Below are 12,345 nucleotides of genomic sequence, written 5' to 3'. Positions count from 1 at the left end.
CCCATGAAATCCTCTCTTTCTTTACATAGATGGACCTTTCTATTCTCAGCAGGGGGGCAAAGAGGGAAATGAGATTGCAACCTCGCTTCGGAGCACCCACTAGGTCAGAAAAATCTGTCTCGCACATCTTTGTCCCTGCTAACTGTCCTTTTGCCAATTCTTAGCCCCTAAGCCTGTCCTTAGAATATATAAACAGCCATTCATTCCCTCCATTACATCCTCAGCTAGCCATTCGGTGCTGCCATTTTCACCACTGAAATACACATTTGGTTGTAATTCATTTGAACCGATTCTTCCAGTTGCTAGAACCAGACATCTTAATCAATAATGGTGTTACTGAAATGAAAAAAAAAATGTGCATATTTTAATCCCGTATGAAAACCTCTTTTAAAAAGTAAGAACTCCCTAGATGTTTAGGGCTGAAACATCTTTAATAGTCTTACCGTCCAACCTACTTGTTTTAAAGACAAGAAAACTGAAACCCAAGGAAGCTTAAAGACTTGGTCAAGGTTACTCAGCCTGGAAACCACTGCTTCCTGGCGGTAAAAAGATACATTTTTCAACATGATTGGACACCAGCCACATAATGGCTCTTGACTTCAAAAAAACTGAAGTTAATGAATGAACCTTCCCTGTGAGCACTCAGAAAAGTCCTGAAAGAATCTTATCTGTCCAGATCAGTATGCTGATAAACTTTATGACTACTATTTTCACATACAGGACAACCTTATAGCTAGGTACATAGATACAGTAAAGCATAGATACATATACACTGGAGTACTTTTCATTTGGAAATGAAATCCTCTTTTGAATCAATGTCTGATGTGTAAACAATGTACAAAAAAAACCCACAAACGGTAAATGACTTTAAATATCACTTATCCATATCTAAATTTTCTTCTTCATAAAAGTCACTGGGTTCTCACATCACTTTTCATTTTCGTGAACGTTACTCAGCTGTAATCCATTTCCATTTTCTCTGTTCTAAAGACCAGTGACAAAGGGACTTTTAAGAGCTAATCAAATAAACAACGGATGTTCAAAACTAATTTAATTATCACATTTCATTGAGTAGCGAATTTTGTTACTTTTTTTTTGTTTGCTTCTTTGCCACTTCAAGCATTCACGCCGGGATTCTTTATATAGAATGCAGGGATTTGAAAGGCCAAAGTCATTGGCCATTTTGACGGCCTTAATTAGTCACTTGAATTGTAATTACTGAAATCATTACATAAAGAAAAGCTCATTGTGCCATCATAAATGGTGTCATCTTTTTTAAAAAGACCCCCCCCCCCCCCCCAGATCCTATTGTTAAACTCTGCCATTTTGGTGCCAAGCTTCCCAAATTCCTTACGTCAGGAGAGAGGCGGTCTCCTGAAACTGCATTAGAAAAACTGACTATTTTCACATTTAGCAGCACAATTAAAGGAACTTTGGCTGATTTGGGTCCATTAATTCTTCTAGTCCCAAAGGCGTTTCCACCTCACAGTCAGGTTGCCAAATATTAACATTTTCAAAGACAAGGGTTTTTCTCTATTGCCACAAACTCAGCCACATTCATTAAATTTCGTTATTTCTACATCATTGAATGTAGGTCAACATGTCGAGTCCAGCAAAAACAAGCATTTCTTTCCAGTTGCCTGACACTGCTGTGAAAGATAAGAGGCAAACAAATCTCACTTCAGTGGAAAAAAAAAAAAAACAAAAAACAAACAAACAAAAAAAAACAACTCCTCTCGTTTGTAAACATGAACATCAAAATCAAGACTACAGTAGACGATGTAACAGATGTACTGTTGCGACCCAATTACCCCATGTTGATCTGCCAGAAATGTATTTCTATAGAAGAAGAAGAAGCCAATGGTGTCCCTTGCAGAGTTGAAGGAGCCTTTGTTTGCAAAGCTTAACCCACTCTGTGCCCGTCCCGCCCCAGGGGAATGTCTGAGCATGGACAGTGTCCAAAGCTGGAGTCATTCCTGGTATCCCGCGTTGCTGAGATGTCATAAATGAAGAACGGTTAAGCAGAGCTACACATCTCTTGTTAAGAAACTCTTTTTCCAAACCCCTTCCTGTGGCTGGGGCCCTGGGGTTTCCTTTTCTGTCCTTGCTCTCTTGCACGGATGCTAACTGCATGTTTAATGAGGCCAGCCTGCCTGCCTGGTAGAACTGGTCTGCAGGTCCGAGCATCGGTGGAGACCACAGGCTCCGGAGTTGGGCTACCTGCACGTGCCTCCAGGATTCATCGTGTACTAGATTCTGGATCTGGGGCAAGCTGGACGTCTAGACGTCACCTTCTTCATCTCTCTGATAGTAATGAAAATCCTTTGCTATGCGGTCGTCAGGAGGATTAAAAGAGATTATATGAGTCAAGTACCTGGCACATAGGATGTGCTCAATCAATACCTTTCTATAAATTGCATTTCCACAGCTTCGAAGAAGGTGACCCAGGAACATCATTAGCAGATACGAACAAACCAGCCATTCGTAAGGCATCATTCCATTACAATCTCTTAACCGATGTGCAACCAGCCCACCCTCCTGATGTTCCTGTTAGCACCTCATCTGCCGTGCTTACTTCTATATAGTAAATAGAGTATAAAAGCTGTGAAACAGCTAAGTTTCCTTCTCTCACTGGCACATGTACATGAAAGCAAGAAGTTTGGAAAAGAGAAACAAGGAATTAAATACGTAAAAATATCATCCTAGGCGGTCGCCAGAGCTATAAGGGAAATGACGGATAGTAACAGGGCACAGAGGTTTGTGGCAGGGGTGCTGGGGAACACATTTCAACTTGGCGACTCAGGGTGACCTTTCTGAGAAGGAGACGTTTGAGAACCTGATGGATGAGAAGGAGGAGTCTTGAGAACTGTAAGGCAGAGGGATAGCAAGTGCAAGAACCTCATCATCTAATCCCCTAATTTCCAAGATGAGGAATCGAAACTTCAAAAAGAAGCATGACTTAGCAAAGAGCCAGGGAGGGAATTCTGGTCTCTGATATTTCCCTACACTCCCAAATTGGCCACATGGTTCAAAGTGCTCATGGCCAGTGGAGGCGAGGAAAGAGCATCCCAAAATGGGGTGAAGGACAGCCAGTCAGAGGGACCTTGGACCATATGCCTGCATGTAGTGCATAGAATTTAATCCTTAGGGCGTTCCTATGTGAAGGAGAGAAATCATGTTTTTTTCTGAGACTCAATGACTATAAGAAAAAAAAAAAACTTGCATGATTTTATGATTCTAGCAATCAGATTTTCCGGTACAACCAATTATTTTCAAACCACTAAGGGTTTCAATGATAGCAACGAAGAATCATTATTCCGAGTCCTTCATGAGTTGCAGTGATCCTGCTTAAAAATTCTCATTAAGCCGGATAACACCGGCCTCACCCTGGAACACATCTTTATGACTATAACCAGGGTGAAGACTTCTGCAGATTCATATTGTAACCATTTCATAAACGTTATGGAATTTTTTTACTTAACCTGGACGCGTAAGTTCACACCACAATTAAGGTGCCGCATGAAGGAGAAAATATAACAGAAACCATCAAGGGACTTTCCAAAGTCACTTAGCAATGAACCGATCCCATTTCCATACATTTCTAGGTGATTGGAACTTTATTTTTTGCCTCAAGCAACTCTTTCAAGGAGTCGCAGAATAAACTATATTGTTTTGGACCCTCATGCAATTTGCCTTTACCTGACGATATACAGCAAAAATACGGCTGATGTCGGACCTTATTTTTGTGTCTCTCAGATGTTAATGTGCTTACAAATCACCAGAGGATCTTATTAAAATGCATGTTCTCTCCCAGGAGATTCGGCGTCCCCAGGGGACTCTGGGACTCTGCATTTCTAGCAAGCCTCCATGGGATTCTAATGCTCCCGGCCCATGGGCCACATTCTAAGAGCTGAAAGTCTATACTGCCCAGTACGAAAAGTCACAGAAAAAAATGTCTTGTCTCTTAAGTCTCGGTGTAAGTTAAAGCTGAGCACACATAGAGCAAATTATTTTCTTGTATACTGTAGACCTCTTAATCTCAGGGCTGATCAAGTATTCCTCTTTGACTTGGCCGTTAGGAAGCAGTCTTAGCAAGACTGTAGCACTTAACAGTTATGGGTTATATTCACTGATCCTAGTCCATTGACATACTCTTGACTACATCTAACTTTCCTAATATTGCTTTTTTGTTGTTGCTGATATTGCCATTTGCCCCTTTACTATGTTTTTTAATGTTGTCTTACATGCATTTTCCTTGTAAGACACTTGGAATCGCTCCTTTGAATAAGAAAGTGTGCAAAAAACGAATCCCAACACAACCGAGTTGAACGAAAATAACCGAGTTGAACGAAAATACGTGCTCAGGGACACACTGATGCACTGGAAAATTTCAGGCACTTGCTGGAGTGGGGTGAAGTGACTGAGATGGAGAAGCAACCTGTCCTAGAAAGACGCAGGCCTGAGAAGAAATAACCCCACCCTCTTTCACAATATGCTTATGACTTTGCCAGATAAACGGCCTGGGGACGGCTGACCAAGTTTATATATGAAGGACTGAACAATTAATTGAGCTCTGGTTGCCTTAAGGGGGTCTGTCGTGGTTAGGGGTACCGGGAACACCTTCTGCTGTGGCTTTGGACCTCAGAGGAAAGCCGAAGTGAACACTGATGGGCATTCTGCATTATCACTGGGAAGGACAGGATTCCCAAGGTAAAGCTAACAATCAGGAGGCAACATCAAGCGAATTCAACTCCTCACGTCTTCCAACTTAGAGATGCTGCTGAAGCCACAACATCCCTGGAACATAATGCTCTGCTACTTACTATTCAGGATGCAAGAGACGTTCCTCAACTTAGAGCGAGGTTTTCAACCCTGTGAGTCTCAATGGCTTCCTCTGTAATTTGTAACAACAATAGCAACGTCCTCATAGGATGGCTCTGAGAATTAAGCCCTGAACCCTGTGCCAGGCACCATGTGGGTTCTCTACCAATGGTTTATCCCAACACATGTATTACTCCTCTTTTTCTGTGCTAGGCCTCGGAGAAAATGGTTGTGAGGAACAAGACGGCCAAGAACCACACTCGTTCTTTCTAGAAGTTGTCTGGGTCCCCTGTTACCATTTATTTTCAAAGTTATTTCTGCAATGCCCTTGGGAAGTAAGGCGGCAACAACAGCAACACATTAGTTGATACAATCAATTACATTTGACCTTGAGGTTGTAAAATAAGTTCACGTTGACTTCTTCCCCAGGCCACGAACCTTCTTTATCAAAGAACTGTAAACAACATAAACCCGTAGGGCTGTGGTTTCTGCTGAAGAGTAAACACCCTCGATATGAAGAGTGCTGTCAAAACCAACCCATACCAAGCCCAAGGAGACTGGGCTCTGGGTGCCAAACAAACAGGTCTTCGCTCTGCCTATTGCTTCGACCCCGGCTGCTGACAGTAAGACAAGTGCTCTGCTCTCCTTCAGTATCACTTTCTGCATCTGTCACTCACTACTCCTCCCAGCATATGACTTTTTGGAAATTCTAGTATCTCCCACTCAAGTTTCTGAAGCCCCCTACTACTCTCAACTATTAAATACCACAAAGTTCCGAGGGGAGGAACATTCTCCCTTCTAGAAACTCCTCCTGCTCCTGTAAACATGTTTACAGACTCATTACTTCTCAACCACAGATCGTTGGTCTGTCAAAGGTGCTGCTGCTTCTTCAAAGCTCCCTAAGAGAACAAAATCAGTATCACTGGAGGACACAGGAAGTTAGAAAATATCAAACCAAAGTGAGGATACGGAATTCCGGTGATTCCTGAGGTCCGTACTGACCTTTCTCTACCACTTACCCTTTATGCTTTCTGGGGAAGCAGCGAGGGAGAAAACACTCTGGTTAAGTATAATCACTTCTGGCAGGATGTGTCTTCTTTAAGAGAAGTTGATAAACAGAAATACCATACAATCCAGTAATTCCACTACTGGGTATTTTCCGAAAGAAAATGAAAACACAGAGTCAAAGAGACACAAGCATTCCTTTGTATATTGAAGCATTATTCACGATAACCGAGATATGGAGGCAACCCAAGCATCCATCAATAGATGAACAGATAAAGAAGATGTGATACACACACACACACACACACACACACACACACACACACAATATTACACTCACAAAACGAAGGAAATCTTGCCATTTATGACTGCATGAATAGACCTAGCAAGCATTATACTAAGTGAAATTAAGTCAGAAAAAGACAAATACTTTACGACTTCTTATACGTGGAATCTAAAGAACAAAACAAATGAACAAACACAAACAGACAAGCAGACTCTTAGACACAAGGAGGGATGGTGAATGGGGGTATGGATGAAATAGATGAAAGGGATTAAGAAGTACACATTTCCAGTTATAAAATAAGCCACAGACATGCAAATGACAGTATAGGGAACATAGTCAGTGACACTGGAAGGACATATGGTGACAGATGGTGACTGCACTTGTCGCGGTGAGCGCTGAGTAACGTACAGAATTGTTGAATCACTATGTTGTGCACCTACAGCTAATATAACATTGTATGTCAATTATACTTTAGTAATAAAGAAGTAAAGATAAATAAAAAAAGTTAATAAAGTTAGTTACAATACAAAAATGGCTTGAAGAGAAATTTTTGTGTAACAACAGAGTAAATGTCATAAATGAGTTAAAGACTAAATGTTAATAAAGTGGTTCCGATCTGGGCAATAACATAAGAGGCTTTAGGCAAAAACTGGCCAAACGATTATTTGTTCCTCAGAGTCTTCTATTTCTCTGACTCACCCAGTCACGTTCCGCAAATAAAGCTCCATTTGTCTCCAAGTGACAGACCTGACGTGGTATTAGCAGAAAAGTCATCTCTACATTTTTTAAAAGTATTTTTCTTTTGAAGTGCTACCAAATATACATGCAGAAAGATGTACAGATCCTAGGTTCATAGCTTAATGAATTGTAGAAAGCTGTCTAAATGAACTAATTCATGCAAAAACACAAATACACTTCATAGATTTTAAAAGAGGGGTGCCTGGGTGGCTCAGTCGGTTAAGCGTCTGGCCGGCTCAGGTCATGATCTCGTGGTTCACGAGTTCAAGCCCCGCATCCGGCTCTGGGTTGACAGTTCGAAGCCTGGAGCCTGCTTTGGATTCTGTGTCTCCCTCTCTCCCTGCCCCTCCCCGCTCGTGTTCTGTCTTTCTCACTCAAAAATAAATGAACATTAAAAAAATTTAAAGAAAGAATAGCTTCCTATAAAGAATTTCTAATTAGTGGCATTACAGCTTTGGTTAAATACAGTATGTGTATTTAAGTAATAAAAGTAATAAAACACTCAATAAGACACTATCCCACTGACATGGGAGAAATGTTTCTAATCATTTTTGAACTGACAGTCTGCTCTAAAGAAGCTTGCTTTGTGGGACTACCATGCATGGAGTGTCTGGAAAGTTCCTTAAACTCTACCTGATCCTCAGATTGGCCTTGGCATGAGTTGTGATTCATTTGTTTTCCATGAAAAAAAACTTAGGATGACTGAGGAGCAACTATTTCTCTTTTAAAAATATATGGCTTTTGTTCATAACGGTTATGTGTTATTACGATCGCTTTCTTCCATTTAACCAGCTTCACTGAGTTGTTTTTGCCGTATCAAACTGTATATATTTGAGGAGTACGACTTGAGGTTTTGAGACAGGTTTACATTGTGAAAATCACCACAGATGAAGATAAATAACTTAACCATCACCTTTACATAGTTACCACTGTGTGTCTGTGTTAGCAACTTTCAAGTATACAATCCATTGTTGTCAAACGTCATCACCATGCCGTACATTGGATCTCCAGAACTCATTCATCTTGTATAACTGAAATGTGGAACCCTTTGACCACCATCTCTTCATTTGCGGCCCACCCCTGACTGCCGGCACCCCATAACAACCATAGTCTTCTTTGCTTCTATGAGCTTTGCCATTTTCCATTCCATATGTAAGTAAATTCATGCCATAGTTGTCTTCCTGTGTCTGACTTGTTCACTGAGCATAATGTTCTCTAGATCCAACCAGTTTCTCAAAGGGCAGAATTTCTTTCTTTTTTTAAGTGTGGGATAGAGATTATAATGTAATATATAAAATTACATATATAATATATATATACTATATATGTATATACACACATTTTCTTTATCCATTCATCCTTCAACAGACATTCAGGCATGTTTCTGTATCCTGGCTATCGTGAAAATGTTTCAGTGAGCATGGGAGTGTAGGTATCTTCTCATGTTGTTTTTAAGAGGGATGCAGAATAAGGTTGGTCCTGGCTAGGAGTCTGCCTGCATATGTGCCTGCCACAGTGCCTTGGGTTAAAACCGAAATCAAGTTTGCTTTGGCACATGCCCGTACTTTCCCCAGCAACTGCCTTAAAACTTGGGCCCCTGGTCAGCTGTTCTCACTCAGCATTTCTTTGCTCTGTGTTCTCCATAAGCCGCACACATTTTGAAGCCTTCTTGCCGTGTGTGTGTGTGTGTGTGTGTGTGTGTGTGTGTATCCCACTCTCAGTCCACAACTCACAACTACCCTGTTAATCTAAGAAACTTGCCTATTCTCATTGGACGAAGCAGTGCTCCAACCTTACAACAATCTCTCTGTAACATTCTGCAGGATTTTGGTCCCCCAAACAGGGACTTTGGAAAGGACACTGTATGAATCTAGCGGTGAGACAGTTTTTCTCAACAGGACTTTCTAGTGTCTCTCAAATGTTCTTCAATAGATGACAGCTTCCTCGAATACACAATGCTACTTGACTGTACTGAAGAGGGCTACCCATAATCTTCCTCCTCTATCCTATTAATATTCTCCCTTGACAACCAGGATTTGAGGACTCGAAGCAACAAACATAAAGGATCTTAAGGGATTGGATCACATAAGCCAGGATTAGTCTCCACACAGTCCAATTAGAAGGTTTTAGGTTCAAAAGGGATGCTGTGCCCACTGAATTTGGGTGCCAAATCAGAGAACTCATCCCCTTCCTGGTTCCCTTTAAGAGTTATCTGATAGAATGAAGTGCAAAGCACGTGTCTTCTTGCTGCCAGAATCACTGCCCAAACTGCCTGATTCGATGTGTAACATCCGGTGAAAAGTCTTGGCAAAAGCTAATTCAGGAGTGTTGGCCAAGGTGCTGAAGTGAGGGGAGGGGAGCAGGGACACCTTTGCCAATGCATCACCCCCTCCCCGGCCCTTTTTAAGACACTGAGTTTATTCATTCTGACAAGATACCCTAGGATTTCAAATCTGACATAAATTTGGAGACGGTAATGTGCTTAGATAGAAAGGTCTCTAGGATACATATTCTTTATAGACATTCCAGTGCTACAAACCTCAGGGGAACCCACCTAAAAACAGAACAAACATCAAAAACAACATCTAGGGTTGTTTACTCAAAATGCACCCTACCAATTATTTCTCTGCACTTCTCTACCAGATCATTCTGGAGATTCAGTGAAATCAAGTGATTCAGAATCATCTGAGAAGTAATCATAAAGTAAATGGCAGAGAATGACAAATCCACACACCTGAATGATCATTCCATAGTAAAAATTATTTTCTATGCCTGCTTCAAGATTTTCTGACTGTATCCTTTACTCGAATTGAACCTTCCCCCCTCCCACCCCCAAACGTCATTTGGGGGGGGGCAGTTTATCCTTTCCACCGAAAAATGTGCATGCTGCTATCAGAACATGGGGGGGGGGGTCCCTGGCCTGGCGATGGCCAACAGTCAGAATCACCTCTGGGTGACTGCGCGCTACAGCCACTGGTAAGTGAAAGAAAAGGCACCCTGGCCACCAACCCTGGCCACACTCCAGTCACCCCCACCAGTTTGGGCATCTGATGCCCCTTCCCTCTGCCAGGCAATTAGCTTCCGTTCAACTTTCCGACCTCTGGCTTTGGAGAAAAGTCCTGGCTGTGGGAACTGGCTCTGGGCAGCTCTTGGCTCCCTCTTCATGGGTGACTGGCAAGAGTAACACTTTCTTTGACACTCTTAAAGGAAGCCATTTAATTCCTAATGATATTTCCTGGCAATAAGGAAAATGAAACCCACAGCGTGGGATTCCGGTCCAGCAAGAGGCAGGCCAACGGTGCGGCTGGTGAGCCCACGTCTTACCGTAACGCGGTTCCCACTCGCTCCCCATTCCCCCCCGCGTTGATTTTTCTCTCCTGACACTTCCACCCCAGAGTGTGACACCTACTGGAGCTTATGAGCATCGGGAGAGATAGGGATACGATTTGGGTATCGGACGGAAAGGCTGGCTGTTGCCCCAGGGATTTCCCGCGGAAATCACCCAGAACTTAGAAGGCATTTCAACAAGGAAGTAACCAGTAAAGCGATCTTGGCGGGAGAACCCCGTGAACATCTTAGAAAAACACCAGAAACCACTCGATGCTTAATGACCCACGTCTCCTCCAGCCGGTACCCACCGCCCCCCTCCCGCCTCCCACCCGGGCCCTTTCTGGAGGAGTACAGTGGTTTGTGGCTTTTTAACCGCGTGGAGGGAGGACCGGGCGCAGGCCATTTATTTCCGCGACAGCGTTAACGCGGAGCTCCCGGCTTCAGCTGGAGCGAGGACCTCGGGGCACATCCTTTCCTCGCCGCGCACCAGTCGCGGTGGCGAGGGAGACGCAGAGACCTGTGGCCCGAAGGGTTCTCTCCCGTAGACTCCCCCACCGCCAGGGTCCCCGGCACCCCCACGACCTGGCGCCGGGGTGACTAGGGAGGCATTCCCGCCGGCTCCCCAGCCCCCCCCCCCCAAACCCACACGCATCCTCTCCCACGCTGCGCTCGAGGGTCCCCGGTCCCCCCAGCGCGCCCTTGGCCGGGAAGCGTCGGTGGCGCTGCCTCGCGGAGGGGGCGCGGGAGGGGTCGGGGCTGGGGGCGCGCCGGGGGCTCGGGGAGGCCGGGCTCGGGGCCCCGGGGCGCGCGGGAAGGCGCGGAGGACGCGCCACACTCACCCGCTGCTGCTGCCGGCTGCTGACGGCCACCGCGGCGGCGGACGCGGCGCTGTGCCGGAGCTCGGCCGCCTGCCCGGGTCTCAGCAGGCTCCGGGTGAACCTGCGGGTCCGCTCGCCGGCCATCGCCTGCCGCGCCGCTCGCGCGGGGGCCCGGAGCGCGCGTCCCGCCGGCCTTCCCCGCGCCAACCTCGTCTACCCACCCGCCGTTCAGGAAGCGGAACTCGGAGCCTCTCCCCCCCTCTTCCTCGCTCTACTCGCAAGAGGCGGGTTTCTCGCGCGCGCACCCCCACTCCCCCACCCCCTTCCCTCCGCCGAAGCTTCGCGACGACTTTGCAAACTCTGCGCTCCCCCGGGCGCGCGCAGCCAACTCGGCGAGCGGCCCCGGCGCGGCGGCGGCGGCGGCGGCGGCGTCTCGGCTGCGGGGGCCGCGGGGCGCGCGTGGGGCGGCTCCAGCTGGCCGGCCGGGACCGTCCCCGTCTCCCGAGGGATCGGCAGGCGGGGGGCGGCCGCCGCGGGGCCCCGGGCGGGGCCCGCCCACGCCCACGCCTCTCGCCCCCACTCGGAGGCTCCTGGCGGGGCTGGAGCTCTGGCCGCCTTTCCTGATTCGGTCCCTACCTTCGGAAGCTGGCGAATGGGCGCGGGCGCAGCTCAGATGGTCCTTCCATTCTCAGGAAAGGGTCAGAGGCTCAGTAGGGGTCTGGTGGCTCGGAGCTCCGCAGCCTCGCAGGAGCCAGCCTTTAGAAGTCTTTTTTTTTTTTTTTTTTTTGCCCAAAGTCCTCCCTCAGGGCCTTACAAATTCATACGTGCCTTCAACCGGTATTCATTAAGCGCCCACTCTGTGCCGGTTCCTACTGTTCTGGAAACCGGGGACGAGGAGGGGGATTTATCAGGCCTACTCTAAGGCTGTGTGGGGCTGGCTGATAGGATTTTTGGGTTAGGGCTGGGAGGCAGCAAATGACCGAGTTAAATAAACGAATGTAAGTGGTGACCGAGGGCATTTCAGATCATAGAAGCTCGACAACAACAAAGCAGGGTAATGTAGTGTAAGAGGCTTGGTGGGGGTGGTGTTTGATAGGGTGAGGGGGCTAGAGCTGACTCGTGGGGTGACCAGGTAGGGTGGTCAGTAACGGGGTGGTCTTAACACTTGTTTTTCTGCTCCCACTCTTGCCACACACTCTGGTCTGCAAATTGTCTCCAGCCAGCTGACTAAAGTCCACTAAGAATTCTCGTTTTGAGTTGCCCCCAGAATAGTTCTTCCACTCAGTTTGGGGCTGGCTGGGTAGATGAGCAGTGCTGGCCTCTAGGATACTCCTCTGGAGAGATCCA

At 46.0% G+C, this 12,345-nt stretch overlaps 1 protein-coding gene across 1 annotated transcript in view; it reads right to left on the bottom strand.

Annotated features, from left to right (window-relative positions):
- The window catches only part of DOCK10 (dedicator of cytokinesis 10), a 268,151-nt gene extending 256,911 nt beyond the window's left edge, over positions 1-11,240 (bottom strand). The window contains exon 1 of the mRNA XM_049615823.1: positions 11,020-11,240. Coding sequence (XP_049471780.1) covers positions 11,020-11,142 — 123 coding nt within the window. The 5' untranslated portion in view covers positions 11,143-11,240. The remainder of the gene's footprint in view (positions 1-11,019) is intronic.
- Between the last annotated feature and the right edge of the window lie 1,105 nt (positions 11,241-12,345).

The sequence above is a fragment of the Panthera uncia genome (genome assembly GCF_023721935.1).
Source record: "Panthera uncia isolate 11264 chromosome C1 unlocalized genomic scaffold, Puncia_PCG_1.0 HiC_scaffold_3, whole genome shotgun sequence".
In the NCBI taxonomy this organism is placed as follows: domain Eukaryota; kingdom Metazoa; phylum Chordata; class Mammalia; order Carnivora; family Felidae; genus Panthera; species Panthera uncia.
Note: the sequence above shows the minus strand (reverse complement) of the source record. Positions and strands in the feature narration are given on the sequence as shown.